The 15,753-nt window shown below is 51.2% G+C and overlaps 7 protein-coding genes across 7 annotated transcripts; 2 read left to right on the top strand and 5 right to left on the bottom strand.

Annotated features, from left to right (window-relative positions):
• Positions 1 to 77: 77 nt before the first annotated feature.
• CPAR01_11496 (uncharacterized protein) lies at positions 78 to 2,172 on the bottom strand (the record flags this gene model as incomplete). The annotated part of the gene is made up of 4 exons (XM_060495755.1): positions 78 to 1,188; positions 1,255 to 1,830; positions 1,884 to 1,926; positions 1,986 to 2,172. 4 exons carry the CDS (start codon positions 2,170 to 2,172, stop codon positions 78 to 80), a joined length of 1,917 nt encoding a protein of 638 aa, XP_060346103.1.
• A 431-nt stretch (positions 2,173 to 2,603) lies between these two features.
• Positions 2,604 to 3,808, bottom strand: CPAR01_11495 (uncharacterized protein; the record flags this gene model as incomplete). The annotated part of the gene is made up of 3 exons (XM_060495754.1): positions 2,604 to 3,143; positions 3,197 to 3,561; positions 3,625 to 3,808. 3 exons carry the CDS (start codon positions 3,806 to 3,808, stop codon positions 2,604 to 2,606), a joined length of 1,089 nt encoding a protein of 362 aa, XP_060346102.1.
• A 1,746-nt stretch (positions 3,809 to 5,554) lies between these two features.
• Positions 5,555 to 6,517, top strand: CPAR01_11494 (uncharacterized protein; the record flags this gene model as incomplete). The annotated part of the gene is made up of 1 exon (XM_060495753.1): positions 5,555 to 6,517. The coding sequence occupies one exon, from the start codon at positions 5,555 to 5,557 to the stop codon at positions 6,515 to 6,517; it is 963 nt and encodes a 320-aa protein (XP_060346101.1).
• A 181-nt stretch (positions 6,518 to 6,698) lies between these two features.
• CPAR01_11493 (uncharacterized protein) lies at positions 6,699 to 9,060 on the bottom strand (the record flags this gene model as incomplete). Its single annotated transcript, XM_060495752.1, has 2 exons — positions 6,699 to 8,432; positions 8,476 to 9,060. Coding segments are annotated over 2 exons (2,319 nt in total), but the record flags the coding sequence as incomplete, so codon positions are not given.
• Positions 9,061 to 9,509: 449 nt separating this feature from the next.
• Positions 9,510 to 10,835, top strand: CPAR01_11492 (NmrA-like family protein; the record flags this gene model as incomplete). The annotated part of the gene is made up of 6 exons (XM_060495751.1): positions 9,510 to 9,543; positions 9,602 to 9,630; positions 9,731 to 9,954; positions 10,008 to 10,089; positions 10,163 to 10,454; positions 10,543 to 10,835. 6 exons carry the CDS (start codon positions 9,510 to 9,512, stop codon positions 10,833 to 10,835), a joined length of 954 nt encoding a protein of 317 aa, XP_060346099.1.
• A 1,169-nt stretch (positions 10,836 to 12,004) lies between these two features.
• On the bottom strand, positions 12,005 to 13,573 carry CPAR01_11491 (uncharacterized protein; the record flags this gene model as incomplete). The annotated part of the gene is made up of 4 exons (XM_060495750.1): positions 12,005 to 12,912; positions 12,963 to 13,128; positions 13,188 to 13,308; positions 13,365 to 13,573. 4 exons carry the CDS (start codon positions 13,571 to 13,573, stop codon positions 12,005 to 12,007), a joined length of 1,404 nt encoding a protein of 467 aa, XP_060346098.1.
• Positions 13,574 to 14,351: 778 nt separating this feature from the next.
• Positions 14,352 to 15,295, bottom strand: CPAR01_11490 (uncharacterized protein; the record flags this gene model as incomplete). The annotated part of the gene is made up of 2 exons (XM_060495749.1): positions 14,352 to 14,703; positions 14,757 to 15,295. 2 exons carry the CDS (start codon positions 15,293 to 15,295, stop codon positions 14,352 to 14,354), a joined length of 891 nt encoding a protein of 296 aa, XP_060346097.1.
• Positions 15,296 to 15,753: the final 458 nt, after the last annotated feature.

Below are 15,753 nucleotides of genomic sequence, written 5' to 3'. Positions count from 1 at the left end.
AAGTGGAACTCCAGGATGAATTGGAGTTATTGCAAGACCTGTCTCCGTCGCACGATGCGCAATGCTCTATTATATACCTAGGTCTGATTAGAGATCAGTCCTCGTTCAATCAAATATGCATAGACTTGCGGTTGTTCCTCTAGACATTCTCCCAGAAGATCCTCATCGCTCATATCAAGTTTGGCACCGTGATCAATGAGTATTCGGACCGTTCCAACGCTCCCGTGAACCAAGGCGATTGACAAAGGTCCCTGTCCCCCATTTTCCAAGGCAGACACGTCACTTCCGTGTTGTAAAAGGGCTCGGATCGTTTCTTCAAATTCTGCTCCGAAGGCTGCAACATGCAAGGGCGTTTGCATCATCCTGTCTAGCCCCTCCACATCCGCACCGAGCCGAACAAGTTCACCTACAATAGTCTTCCCTGCTCCCAAATGGGCGGCGAGATGAAGCGCCGAATATCCCTTTGGGTAGACATTCCAGCGCTCTTCAACAGCCTCAAGCTCTTCGTAGCTTGATTCCTCGTTAAACTCCCAGGCTTCGGCTGCTTGCAAATAGGAATCGATTGAAGCGGCTTTGGAAGAGAATTGTAAGAAAGCCGCAGAAATGCTTTCCACGTCAACATAAGCCATCCATAGGCTCAAGTTTCGTGCGGTAAACGATAGTAGTGGATGTTCTTTGAAGCGGCGTTTGAGCGCTGTAGATGATCCACATGCGCCGGCTGTGAACTCTTGTTTCGACAAATATCGCAGGATTATGCCGGCAATTGTGTCCGTTGGGCAGTGTGTCGCACGTCTTTCATCGAGATGCTCTGCCAGAAGAGGAGACCTGATGCCCCATACCTGTATTTGCTCATTGATAAAGACAAAGTCCGAGCACATGCGGGCAAGATCCTCCGTCGTTGCTAACAAGGCACCTGCAAGCCACTGATCGCTCATACGCAATGCATCCAAGATAGCCTCGCCATTAAGATGGTGTCTAGTCTTCTTGGCCGCAATGAGAAGATAGAGAATCGTCATGATTAGGTCCCCGTGTGCAGACTGAGTGATGCTAGCCACGGCGAGCTCGCAAAACGTGGCGCCCTTCTGCAAAGCATTCGCCTGAGAGAGTTCCCGCGAAACAGCCTCCAAAACATCGAAACCCGTTGGAGATGCTGAATGGAGTAAGTCTTGACTAGATATGGGCATGAAACTTGATAGCGTTGATCATCAGCGAATGCCAGACAGGTTGTGGTCATGAATATGTGCGCGCACTTACCGGTGGTCGAATAGCCCGGCCCATCGCGTCAACGTTTGTGCCAGCTCGGATTTGGCTAGCTCTCCAGCCTGTACATCGTGGTTGCTTTGAAAAGACTGCTGGAGGTATTGAATCATATCCTCCTGGCTTGCCCGCACCTCTAAGCTCGCTCCTTGGAATCTTCGTAGGACCTCGTCAAAGGGCTTTGAGCGGCTCAACAGAACAATCTTGATGGGCGACTCTTTGTCCGAGAGACGAAGCTTGGCCATGAAGTCGATAAACGCTGCGGGATTTGGATCGTCTAGACCGTCCAAGACGATGTATATCTTTTCAAAGTATGCTTCGAGTTCGGCCCAGATTACCCGGAAGTTGTCTAACCACCACGTCCACACAGTTACTGGTGTAGAGATGAGCCTTCTGAGGGTCTCGGACGACTCGGGCAGTTGGGATACAATCTGTCTGGCAATGGAAGTAATCGCATCACCAAAGTCTGCCAATGAGTGATAAAGTCCTGTGTTTTCAAACTGTACACAAGCGACTGCAGACTTTATGCTGGAATCGAGCTGGGTTGCTGAAAGGTGTTCGACAAGGAGTGAACTGTGGGAAGTGAACCGTCAGGGCCATTTGAGGCAAGAAACTAAGCGCCATACCTTATGCAACTCTTTCCGGACGATGCTGGAGTGCAATTAGCGACTGAAGAGCAGCGCATATTGCGCAAATTCATCAATTTGATGGAATCGAGCTGTGCGTACCATGACCACGAACCCAGAGAAACTGCGGTCCCTGAGACTTGGCCCAATGCTGTACTTGTGGGCTTTGTAAAAACCATTCACCAATGGTCCCTACACGTCGACCAGCAGTTTCCTGAAACTTCCTTGAGGAACGATCACCTGGGCTGAGTCTCTCCAGGAGAAGGCGTCTTTGGCGGGTGATATCCATTCTGGGTGGTTCCAGGAAACAATTTCAATACTGTATCGTAACGATGCCAGCTACGGGCACCAGTGTGAGGTTTTATAGTTTAGCTACTTGAAGAACAGAATGAATCAGGCTTGCATGCGGAAATATCAATTACCGGTCATCCATCTGGGCAATACGTGAATATGTACGTGCTCTAGGTAAGGATACTAGATACGCTAAGATGCTGCTGCCTACCCTAGGCTAGGCACATTGGCATGGACTAGCCTGGACGTGGGCCAATTCACAGTTGTGAGATTTCCGCCTGGTTGTTTCCATTCTCCGCGTCACATCGACGTTCATCTGACATAGCCTTCAAGACTTGGCTTCTCATCAATCAACCTCTCTGTTCATTTGTTGTATGACTGGCGCACATTCCACCGGTTAACCATTTTGTGTACTTTGACGGATACCCATCACAAGAGATAACGGTCAAAGTCGAATGCCGATTCTGCTTGGCCTGCGGCGAGACCAGCCGCCTTGAGCGCGTTCCAATTCACATCGTTGATTCCCACCTCATAGTCCCATCCGTGGTGGGGGTCAGGGTTGGGCAAGATCTGCCAGTAAAACCACGGAATCCCGGCAGCGTCGATACTCGCAGCCCAAGTACGAATGTTGGAGTCTCTGGTTCCAGTACCAATGGGATTGCCGCCGTTGCAGTTGTGGTTCGGGGCATCCGTGTAACAGGCGCCCCATTCTTGCATGATGAGCTTCTTTCCAGCATTCTTGGCTTTGGTGACGTAGGGCTGAAGCTTTGACGTAGCGAAATCGTCAACTCCGTAGGCGTGGATGGCAAGAACGTCCAGGGCGCTGCAGCTGAAGTATGGGTCTAGTAGAGAGTTGTCGACGTAGGCACCGCCTCCGGTAGTGACTACAATATCGGTACTGCCGTTGAGGCCTTGCTTAATTGCCTGTGCCATCGTGCACTGCCATGACGCTAGGGCTGATGGGTTCCCCTGGAGACGTCGTCAGTCTAGTCATATCGCCCGTCGGCGGAATGTCGTCTTACCTGTGGATGCATAGCTTCGTTTTGCGCCTCAAAGGCAAAGATGTACTCAGAGCTTTGAGCCCAGGTCTTGCCATTCTTGGGGTTCACATGTCCAAGAACATGCGCAATGCGCGTCTTGAAGTACCCCATCGCTTCATTGTTCGTGTAAAAGTCGCCGGTGCCGTACCACTTACCGTAAAAGTCAGAGTTTGCTTCGAGAGCGTTGTAACTGTGGATGGAAACGAGCAGTTTGATGCCGTAGTCGTGGGCATGAACCATGAAGTTGTCGAGGCGGTTGAGTACGGTGTCGTCCCACGCATCGGGACCGTCACCCTGGAGGCTGTTGAAGTTGTCCAAAGTTGTGCCCTTTTCGCTTCCCGATTGGCCTATGACAAGAAATGAATCAGTATGCACACATCATCTTTGTCGTTAGGCCAAAGGTTTCTTACCATCAAGCCATACTCGTAGAACCTTGACACCAGCGCTCTGAAGGCCTTGGAGAAGTGTGGTCTGTTGCTGATCATTTAGGCCAGCAGCATAGTAAAGATTCGAGGCGGAGAATGACTTGGCTGCATAGCAAGTGGCGGAGAGAGACAAATGCAACAAAGCCGCTATGACTGTGGAAAGCTTCATTTCGAATCTCGGACCCAGCTGCAAAGGTTACGCTAAAACTAAGGGTTGAGTAGTTAACTTGAGATAGAAGAAAGTTTTGTAGCTTGAAGCCTTTTAAAGTTCCAGGGCCGTGTGCAATGAGTTCGCTAAGAAGCAGGGAGTGGATGCGGTTGATAAGAGTTCGCGCCTGGTTCATCATTTGTTCGAGCTACTACCTCGGTTTCATTGTCTACTAAGTCCGGAGTCAGGTCAACTCGCGTGACACGGGCGTATATCGGGAGTATCAAAGCCCGCTTGTCTTCGACGTCTGGATACGCCATGTCTTGTTCAATGATTCAATGAGGGGCTCACTGCAGGCTTCTACCAAGGGGCTAGGATCTGCGTAGTGCCAGCTGGATAGGCACCCATGTAAACACCTTCCCAACTCTTCCTGCGGTGTTGTATACTTCCGAACATGGTGCGCAAGCCACAACTTCTAGGTTTTGTAGGAAATTATATTGAGTTACATGCCGTGCGGGACGTATTCACAGCTGGTTCGTCGCATATCCTAGCGAGGGTTTGCAACTCGTATAGGGATGTCTATTCGATGCAACCATCTATCCTCATTACGTCTTTCATCGCTTAGCACCACTTCTTCGGTGAGTCGGGTTTTTTGTACAGCCGAAGCGCTTGAAGCTTGCTGTGTCAGGGCAATCTTTGATGACCTCGACGTCTCTATTTTTAAGCAAGGGCTCGGTAGGCAGTAGGGTTGGCTGTGAGAAATAACTCATCTCTCCATCACTTCACCTATGTCAACTGCTTCGAAACTGGTAGGCCTTAGCATCACCCATCCCTCTGTGTCCAGATTGGATCCATTCCTAGATAGACTGTTGCCGCAGAGACCTTGGGTTTGGTGATCACTAGGGGTGCCTCGCCACAGAAATAGCTACATCTGAAGCTGTGTAACGAGTACGTTATCAAGGAGGGAATGAAGCAAAAGAAATTTCGACAGATTTCACGATGCAAATAAACGATCAGTTCAATGTAGATCAGTGATTGAATTGCTTTGAAAGAAGAACATGCAGTGGTTTAGCCTGGAACATGCATTCGTCTTGCTAATCTTCAGTCCGCAGCTGAGTTCTTTCCGCCAGTCTACCGTGAGCATCCCCATTGTATTGGTGTGTCTTTCAACTATCTACATACTGGATAAGATACGTCCTACTCAGTTAGTTTGAAGTCTGCGGTAGCTTCCAGGTCATTTTACAAACTGAGGAAGGCGGCAAAGTTGAGTTTCTGACGAAGGGCCATCTGTAAACCCTCACCCTAAACCGTTCTCCTGTAACTTCGACCACCCAACTTTTACATAGATCAAATCCGCACTGTGGCGAACGGAAACGATGCATACTTTCATACTCTGCTTATGTACCACCGCCTCATGAGGTTTGAACGCACTGATTTCGGTACCCTGCGGCATCCTTGACCGCTATGCGTGCATCCGTCACACAGCTGATTATCACCGAATCGACAGTAATTCGGCTGCATACAGGTCCTCACCGCCGGAAAGAACTCGGGACATACAGGCTCTATGTCAGAGCAACAAACACCGGACCCCGCCCTTGCTTGCTGTATCGGTTGTGCATGTGTAGCCAAGAGCGATAAGGCTAAAACATTGAGACCGGTGAAGATTTCTCCAATATAACCCAAATTTATATCCCTTCTTTCGTAGCGTTCCTAACTATTGATGGGATTACGCGAATCTCACACACCCGGTTGTGCTCCTGATTCGAAATGTTTCGCCCGTGGCCTACTCAGCCCCAACCAGACTTCAACTGGTTTCGATTCAATAACGCAACTGGCACCAGACTTGGCGTCAACTTCAACAACTTCGGGCCCAACCCGCGCGGCCCTTCCACTTCAGCCTTTGCGAATCCAGGACCCCGCCTCTTCGACTTTTCGCAACTCTTCAACATCACTAACAACAACTTCGGCCCCACGCCCCTGCGCCCCAACCAGCCAGGCCGGATCCGCAACCGAGTCACAGTCCTCCTCCCCGATGGCACGCAGGTTCTGCTCGAGCGCGATCTACTCCACGAACACCTCCCCCGAACCCGAAACTTCATGGAGCAGGGCCTCTTCCCCGTCCCTGAGTTCCTCCAAGGCTACGAAGACGGCTTCATGGGAACCCTGATGGATCCCCAAAATTTTGACCAGGCCTTCGCCCGCGGCGCGACGTTCATCTTCAGACACCTCGAGGCACTAAGCCAGGCATACGCGCCGCCGTACGGGGCCATGGGCGCGGGTATGGGCGTGGGCACTGGCAGTCGCGGCGCCGCCGCCTTTGACTTGTTCGCCCGGCCGCGCTACCTCCTCGCGAATGCCCGCGATCGATTCGTGACGGTACGGGAGATATTCTGGCACATCTTCATTCTCTGTTGCGTGCTGGACCAGGACCGGGCCTTTGGCTGCTCCGATTTGCTGGCAAGACCGATTGCAGAGTTCCTCCTCGACTTTTTGCCGAGCGTGGAGGCATTTCTGCCTCCCACGGCGATGCAGATTCTGTTTGTGGGATATGCTCGCATCTTTCGCGAATCGATATTTGAAATGGAGTTGTTAAGGCAGCTGTGGGAGTCGATGGATGTCATTGGCCAGACACACATTAGGGGAATGATGGGACCGCAGTTGGCGGCGAATGGAATGGGAAATAATGTGCACAGAGTTTGGACTGCTCTCAGACATCTTGGTCTGGTCTGACCTTCTTTTCCGATGTTCTTTCCTTGCCAGACATCTTGTTCTTTTTCGCTGTTCTGATGGTTTCTTGACCAACTCAGGTGTATGAGTATCTCTTCCCGATTCATTTGCTTTCTGAACTTTGATCAGCCCAAAAAGCTGCTTTTCCTCCTGTTCTTAATAGCGATCTCACAAACTACGCCTGCTAAGCAATCTCGGTGCCCGTACCCAAGCTACCCCCCATGTAGTTGTCCAAGAACGTGAAATCCAAATTATTCAGTGCCCAACTTTCCTCACATGGGTACTGTACCAGATCCTGCAGTTCCTTATCTCCAGGAAGCGGAACGACGGCGTCTTGACTTCCGGTTGAGCATGGGCGCTCATCTTGGAGACGACTATGGTACAGAGGTTGCGAATTCGATCCGGTCGGTATCAACGTCCCATTAGACAACCGTTCAATCCTGATGACCCAAAAGTGCGGTAGACAGATGTTGAGGACAGTGTCTTGATCCGTCAGCTTCACTCGGTACCCAAGATCGTCATCCAGGAATGTTTCTGGCGAAAACGCGACCTTGTATCTCACTCCCAATGTTATGTCGTTTTGGATGCGCAAGAGATGTTTGAGAAGTGTAGCGACTCTCGTAGCGATCTCATCGTTATACTGATCCACAAGTTTCTGCATCACGACCAGAGCCTGCTCCACCATGCCCCGATCGCTGAGGCGTTGATGTGCAGAGAAGTAGGAACTCCTTCCGTCCGTCGTATCTTGAGGGGCGTTGCAAATGTGCGCTAGACACAATGAGGTACACGATAGAAATGCTATGAGGTCAACACCTCGGCAATAGAATCGCGCCGGTCTAGTCGCGCGAAAGGACAAGAATCTAGAAAGGATCTCTCGGCTTGCCGTCACGGCTGTCGCTCTGTCGTGCTCTGATATTGGGTGTAAGATGTTGGGGAAATGGAGCTGGAGAAGGAGATGATAGTACATAAAGTGGTCGTTGAACCGTAACGTTTCCCGAATCTTCTCCAGATGGCCCTTCTCCGAGCCGAGGGTCGGAGCGACCCACCACTGTGCTGGCATTACGGTTGAGGCTTCTTGCAGTAACTTGTCAATAGTTTGGGCCTTTTCGTAGTCAAATACCTCCGAAGGATCCCGTTGCAGTAAGCGTCCGCAAGCGACAGTGCAGAGGCGAAGAAACCGATCTAGTGGAAGACATCCTTCCAATGTATCTGGGCGAGCGTAGACGTCCTCGAGTGCGCTCTGCGGCAAGCCCAACATGAGGGAGAGGTAGCGATCGAACTGTACGAGACGGAACCAGAGATCATTCGGTTCAATGATCGAGCCGACGAGGGAGCGCGGCTTGATGCCCCGACTGAGGCCGAGCATCTGCGCAATTGCGACTCCCCGGCGTGCGGCGAGCCATGAAACACGCAGATTGCCAGCGTAGTTCTCATAGAGGCCCTCCAGCATGATGCATTCAAGGCCTTCCAGAGAATCAACTAGATCATCCTTGCATGTGACCAAGTCGTGGGCCGTCTTTACCGCTCGTGACATCATGTTGTGCCAGCTGGTGCTGAGCTTCTCTAGGTGATGGGCCGCGGAATATGGCATACCCTGGAGGAACGAGGCTAATATCAATAGACTCCTCGCGATGAGCACCGGATGTGACCCAGTGGGCGGTAGTTGTAGTAAAGCCGCGGAGAGCGGAAGGGTGGATGGGTTTGGGCTTGTCCTAGTGCATATGACAGCTCGAATGATTTGCGAAGTTTCCACCGGAATCGCCAAGATGATGGCCATGTCTTCCGGACTTGGCCATGCAGCGAAAAGCTGCGTGGAGATGATTTCGTCTGCTTGTGTGGACGATGCAGCGAGAGTTGGATGTGCTAGTCGCTCCGCTACGAGGCGCACAGGCGAGACGCTCCTTTGAGTTTGTGTTTCCTAGACGATCAGCTTTAGTGTCGTGCGATGTGCAAATACAAACACGTACCACCGTTTTTTCAGCTCGAGCATCATGATTTCGAGATTCTGAGCAATGGGGTTGAGAGGTTGCGGTTGAGAGAACGGCGGGGGAAGCGGATCGCCTAGGCGCGATCCTTTCATCCCAGATCCGGCTATGAGATCCAGCTGGAGAGACCGGTCGATCTTGAATGCGGTGCTCGCTTTCGGTCCCTGATTTTATCAACTGCCTCACCAGCGCCTCAACTTGGCCAAGTCTGTCTACGATGTGCTTGTTGCTGCCAGGAGGTGGAGGCAGATCAGCGACATCTTGACTGACACAATCACTTCCGCGACGCTTACAGCCATCACAGATGTTCTGCGTGGAGGGCGAGAATGTACAGCGGGCTTTGCGTCGTTTGCATTCCCAACAGCTCTGCGTCCCCTTGCGCAGCTTTCGCCGTTTCGGCGCCGGGGCGGAGTCGGCAACTGGAGGCTCCTCGGCCGGGATTCTTCCAGTTGCGGCCATCATGATGCTTGATTCGACATACTCAGCATATAGCCTGGGATCATTGTTGTCAAGTGTGACTCGTAAGAAAGTCCAACAGGCGTATCTTTGTTCGACCGCCGGTTTGGCGGCGGAGTGTAGCGGCGATCAGCTGACAAAGGAGAGAACGTTGTCCATTAGTAATCCCCCGCCATTCTCCGCCGCAGCACCGGTGAATCGGGCGGAGGGTGGGGCTAATAGACTGTCGAAGGCTGGAGATACGATTTGATACCTAGCGGTCTTACACATCCTACCTGTAGTCCTCACAAGTGTTGAGGCCGGACGGGAAGACCGCATGAGCGGCGGAGCCTAGGAAGACATCTGGGATGGAGATATGAATCGTCTGTAACGATATGTAATGAGTTATGTATATATATATATATTCCGCGCCGTTCGCCCTGTGATGCTGCCTTCAATCTACCTTCAATCTTGCAAAGTCCCAATAAGCGTAGGATCGACTATCCAAAGAAGGACAACAATCTAGAGTCAAGAGTTGAGAAAACCAACCCCCACGAGTAGACCAAGGCATGAAAATGGTCCGAATCGCGATTGCTGGCGGCTCTGGCAGTAGGTTCCGACAACTTTTCAGTCTTTCTAGCCGCCGACTAATGAAGGCCTTGGTTAGATGTTGGACGAGAGATCCTAGATGCTCTGGTAGCTAGAGGCAAGCACGAAATCTTGATTTTATCTAGAAAAGTTGCTTCAATCCTGTCCCCCACGCCATATTTTATCAACAATTAGCTGACGTTTGCAGGATGTCCCTGCCACCGATTTTGGCCCAGGAGTTAAATGGATCAAGACAAATTACAACGATGTTGCCCACTTGTCTCAAGTGCTAGAAGGGGTTCACACTGTTCTCTCTTTTGTCGCCGGACCCGTCGATCCAACGAACGTCGCACAGAGAGATACGCAAAAGAATTTGATCGATGCATCCATCAAAGCTGGCGTTAGACGATTTGCCCCAAGCGAGTGGGCTTCGTGAGTCTTCTACATCATGCCTCATGCATCTACTTCGTGTCTGATTGATCTAGTTCCAAACTGGAGTACATGTTCTGGTACGGCTTCAAGGAAGAGACTCGAAAGTACCTCGCAACCGTCAACAAAGACAAGAAGGTATTCGCATTCTCCAGTCAACTACCCCAACCCTGACCCGGTACACGTGACTCATCGAAGTTGGATACGCTAGGTCCTCGAATACTGTCTGTTCCAACCGGGATTGTTCACCAACTATATGACATATCCGTTCAGCTCCTCCAAGCATGTTCAGCTCTTCGAGACACCCTTTAACTTCTATCAACGTCGCGCTCTTGTCGTTGATGGAGGTGAAAACGCCATTATTACCTTTACGACCGCACAGGATCTCGCTAGAGTTGTCGCTTTAGCTGTGGAGTATGAAGGCGAATGGCCTGTCATCGGCGGCGTCCAAGGAGCGCAGGTATCAGTCGCGCAGCTCATTGCGCTAGGCGAGAAGATACGTGGTACGTGACTGAACCGTTACCCACGATCCATCTTTCTCTCGGACATTTTGTTTTTTTCTGTGGACAAGTCACTGATATGCCAACAAAGGCGAGCCTTTCGACGTGACCAAGCTCAAGTCAGACGACCTCAAAGCAGGGGTAGTCAAGGCTCCTTGGTTCCCCAAGGTTGAGCACCCATCGATACCCCCCGAGACCTTAGATGCCGTCGCTCCTAGCCTGCTTTCTGGCATGCTGCGGGGTATTGTGGCTGGAAACCTAGAGTGCTCTGACGAGTGGAACCGGCTCTTGCCTGAGTACGAGTTTACTCAACCGGAAGACTTTCTGGCCACCGCGTGGGCGGAGATTGATGCGGGAGCCACGACCGTGTTCATGTCCTACTAGTGACTTTGAGATTTTCAGAGAGCCATGATCTTTAGCCAGCACTACATGTACTCGCGACCTTCTGGGCATAAGGTACAGCAATCGGGTCTTTGCGGCTAGCCCTCCAAGGCTCTAGAAGTCCCCAAAGACATTGGTAGGGCGGATTGAAAGGTCAAAAAATCGCCCTGGATAGCACATGAAATGCAAATAAACTTAAGGGTCACGTTGAGGGCATAACTATGAGACAAAGGGCTCATAGAAAACTACATGGAAAAGCACAGGTGAAAAAGAATTAGGTTATCTCATTACTAATGTACTGGATGGACCTATGAAACCGGTTCGCTACATTCGACTGCGCCACTCGAGATGCGGTAGTATACATAGACTATTAAGGTAGAACCTGTCGTGGTGTATATAGGAAGGTTTCGACCTTGAGTCCCCAAACTTTTGGCGTGTTCCATTTTCAAAGCCTCAAGGCAGGAGCACAGTCGGGGCAGCTATTCCTGGAAATCCCGTGGCGGCAGGTCTTTGACCTTATTGGTATGCACATTCTGGTAAGTGTTGGGATGTAAATGTGGCTGGCCTTTGGCGTTTTAAGAAGCTCGATGAGGTTGCTTTAGTAAGGCTAAATGATTGGGTAGATGAGAGCTTCTTGAGAGATACTTGTTCAAGTGTGATAATGAAGAGACGTACCTCCATGTTTCCTCCTTGATAGATAGGGTGTATTTATATGTGTTCCTAACGCTCATAGTGTTGAAGTGAATGTGATAGATGCAATACCGCCGCGGTTCACCGACCAGCTGATGTTCGCCGCCAGCTAAGGTACCCATACTGGATATGGCAATCAATTGAGATTGTGATTCACACTCATGAGCCATTCTATCTGCCCTTATGAGGAAAGAGTTTTGTTCCCGTTTAAATTCCCATTTATAGGTGAGTCGGAGCTGAAGGCATCTGCACGACATAAGCACTAGGCAAAGAAGGAGCTATTCCCGGCGATGATGTAGCCATCGATCACAATTAAGGGCAAGGCTTTTGCCACAGTCTTTAGCAGCCCGAAAGCTTCAACGGAATCTTGGTTGTGCAGACACTGACTCACGAACTTATCTATAATATATAGATGTTGTTTTGGAAGAGAAAACAACTTGTCGCTCGCAAATTTTGGTTCGGGTAGTGATGAGACTGATCAATCACAAGGCCACACGAGTCTTGAGAAAACCACCGAAGCTGTCAAAGAGTGCCTGATCATGCCCCTCCCTCCACCGGCACCTCAGGATAGTTCTCTCTCGTCCAACATCCAGCGCAATCTCGAAACCAAGCTTGCATACCTCAGAGTTCGACAACCCCTCGATGGCAGCCTTGCCCTCTCGTTCCTCCCGCATCTTCTTCCGTCTCCAGGCGCGACTCCACACGTTCTCTCGCGCCCTGCCGATACCGAGAAGCTTCTGACGGTCCCATTCCCAGGAGACCAGTTCCAATGAAGACATGAGCTCTTGGATCTTGTCTTGCAGCTTCCCTATCTCTGTGCCAAGCGGAAAGGTAGTGACCTCAGATTCCACACTCGGAGGGAGCAGCTTCTTCCAAATTGCAGCCTTCATGCCCCTCGCGGCCTTCTCCGACGGCCTCATCGTACCGAAGCTCCACGCAACGGCCCACCGTCTCGTTTTGTTACCTTGAACGAATTCCGTCACTGCGTAGTTGTCGATGCTCTTGTCTTTCAAAATTGCGATAAACTCCTCGAGGCTCGATTGTTTCCCAAACATGGACGTGTACCATTGGACCCTCTCGCGCAGGATGAGTGATTCCTCGAGGATCTTGGACACGAACTTGACTTCGCCGCCGTCTGTCACCATCTCCACTGGGGCGCCGGTGCATGCCGTCAGAGGAGGGCGCGACTTTTGCTTCGCCGAGTTGAGGAGGTCGTCTTCGGATGTGTAGAATGGGGGATTCGTCATGACGAAGGTGAGCGACTCTGTGCCCAAAGCGGCCAAAGGGATCATGGGATCTTGAGGTGCACGAGCAATGATGGAGATGCGACTTTGAAGGTTATTCAACTCTACGTTCTTTTCGGCGAATTCCAGACTCTTTGAGTCAATGTCTGCTGATAATCAGTATCTCAACAAAAACATCCGAGAGACAGTAATATACCCGTCGCGAAGAAGGACCATTTCCGCTGGGTACATCCCAGAAGCGGGTAGATACAGCTTGCTCCGGTGCCGATATCGAGCCCGAGGATTTTCTGATCCGGATCACCGTAGGTAGTGCTATCTAGTAGGGTCTTGAGCCAAAGAAGGTAATTGTGGCGGTTTGGTACCTTTTGCTGTCAGCAGTGTGATCAAGAGATGTCCCAGACGTTTAGAGGAGTGGACCCACTGGTGGACACAAACGATCGTCGGGTAGCTCAATATTCAGCCCAAAGTCAGCTTTCAGTAGCGTCTTTGTGAGCTGCATCACGGCACATGGATCATTGAAATCAAGATTTCCACGTTTGAGCCTGAGTGAAAGTCGGTCAGTTGAGGTAAAGAAGAGTCTCCTGATCTTGTCACGCACAGAGTGCCAAATTTTGGGTCTTGGCGGCCTAGCTTCCCAAAGTCAGGTTCCGTCGAGTAGAGGTTACGGAAGTAGACGTCTGCATGAGGACCGGGCTCCGGTAGTCGACCCGCGAGTCCGCGATCAGCTCTTCGAATCAAATTTTGCAAGCTGAAATCGTTGGCTGCGGAGGGAGTGGTCTCCGAGCTTCTTCGTCTTTTGCCTGTCATGGCTCTCTGGGGTGGTTGGTGTCTTTACTCGATCCACCGTCACCAAGCGAATTTTGGATCGAGACCGGTAGCAAACGACAACACACAAGATGTTCGAGAGAGTATCAAACACTCTTGTAAAAGTGATCAACGAGAGGGTCAATATTAAATTCGGCTCAGCTGATGGTATCACAGTTGCTTTGGCTTCGACATTCGCGACATGTTAGTGAAGAGAAATTATTACTGGTGGTAAGTTCGTGAGAAGTGGAGCAAGTCGGAGGGAAGATTGGATAGACGAATATGCGCTAGTGATTGGCGAGTCATCGCTATAAGCAGTACCAGCGTTCATCCTGAATAACACGTCTCCTAAAATTCGCCGTCTACTACGTGTATTATAGAACGTCTTCTCGCAGTCACTCAAATGCAAGGGTTGCCGAGTTAGAAGTTTCAGTCATTGCCTTGGTCGAATTTTCTCTGCTTCTAGTCACAGTAGAACCTTTCATGTATCGACTCGGGCCTGGGGTGGCCGACCGAAACAGAGGTAACACAGGAAGGTGGTTCAACTTGTCGAAATATTCAGAGACCAGCCTTGATGGCTTGGTGTTTCGAGCTGGTGATAGACCGGAAGTGCTATCTTGTGTCGTAAAGTACTGATGACCACAAACATGTCTGTATTTGATTCTTCAAATGTATAAAGCTCCGAAAACAAATCGAAACTTGCACGCTTTCATGCTATGCAACGCTGTCCTTTTCTCATATCCGTCATACATGCTCACATATGCATCATGCCTTGCGTAAATCACTGACCCCACATGAGAACTCTCCACCGCCAGCCTTCGAGAAGCTTCATGTCCTGGTCTACAACCTCAACATCGCCTCTCTCGATCTTGGCACTTAGTCGCTTTAATCGCTTGGACACGGTCTTGGCCACCTGCAAAGAAACCTCATTGGTGAAGACGTAGAGTACGGCAAAGACAAAGAAGGCGATGCTGGCGAAGCTGTTGCGGCCCAGGAGACTATCCTTGATGCGGGCTACCAGTGCTTTGCTGCGCCAGAATGCGTACTCGGTGCTGTTAGACGCTTGGACGTCGGTTTCCGTCTTATCAGAAGGGCGGCGGAAGATGCGCTTCACGGCTGGGATGAAGGTTGCTCTATAGGCAGTTGTCAGCGAGGTCCCACGATCTGCCGTGTCATGAGATCTTACACAGCCCCACCGATGAGCCAGTTTCTCCAGCGGTGATTTTCGCCATCTTTGATTAGGGTTCCAACCTCCTTTCGCAAGACCTTAAGATCACCTAGCAGGACACGACCTTGGGCCCTGATCTGATCCTCCAACTCTAACGACATGGCACCATCCAGTCGGCCCCTCTTTCTTTGCAGAGACAAATACTCCCGAAGAGCAAATTGGGTCCCGGTCTTGACCGTTTTCAGGTCCTGCGTCGTCGTAGTAAGAGGGTTCAGGGCAGCTGAAGGGCGCGGACCCTCCACCATGCTAGCCTTTTGAGGGTAAGGATTTGGATAGGCTGCAGGGCCAGACATGTGCTCAACTGGAGCTATACTCGTCGGTCCAGGAGGCGGTCCTCCATAGACTGTCCCAGGATACGGAGCCGTGGGTGTGGTAGACTGAGGCGGCCGAGAGTACGGGTCGACTGAGACCCCCGGCGGCGCTCCAGACGGTGGTGGAGGGTAGGAACCGGGTCCAGTGTACGGACCAGGCGCCGTTGCAACCGGCCGGCCGTCCATGGTCTCGGGAAGCAGGACACCCTAGGGTTACTTAGCGGCGGTGAGAGATAGTGTCTTTCGGGTTGCGACTAGAGCAGAGCGGATCAGGCGGGAGTGGAGGCGTGTCTCTCAGATCAGAGCACAACCGCAACGAAAGAACAACAGGACAAAAGCAAGGAACAAAGAATGGAAAGTCTATGGACAAGGTATGGGGATAATATGAGCAACGAGAAATTAATGAGGTGGCGGGGGAGTGAACTTGGAGAAGAGCTGGAAACAACTCAGCTCACTGCAGGGCGAAGGCGGAGGGAAGGTGACGGGAAGGTGAAGGCGGCATAAAGGTGGGGGCTTGCCAGCGAACGGGACCCACTGCGGGATGTGGGTCCATCACACCGTTCCAAGTGTGGCGCTAACTCGAGGCCTCAGCCACACATTGGCAGCTTCGCTTTTTCCCGCGGCGTCACTTTCTGCCAGAGCTC

The sequence above is a fragment of the Colletotrichum paranaense genome (assembly GCF_030867605.1).
Source record: "Colletotrichum paranaense strain IMI 384185 chromosome Unknown Scaffold_9.1, whole genome shotgun sequence".
NCBI lineage: Eukaryota > Fungi > Ascomycota > Sordariomycetes > Glomerellales > Glomerellaceae > Colletotrichum > Colletotrichum paranaense.
Note: the sequence above shows the minus strand (reverse complement) of the source record. Positions and strands in the feature narration are given on the sequence as shown.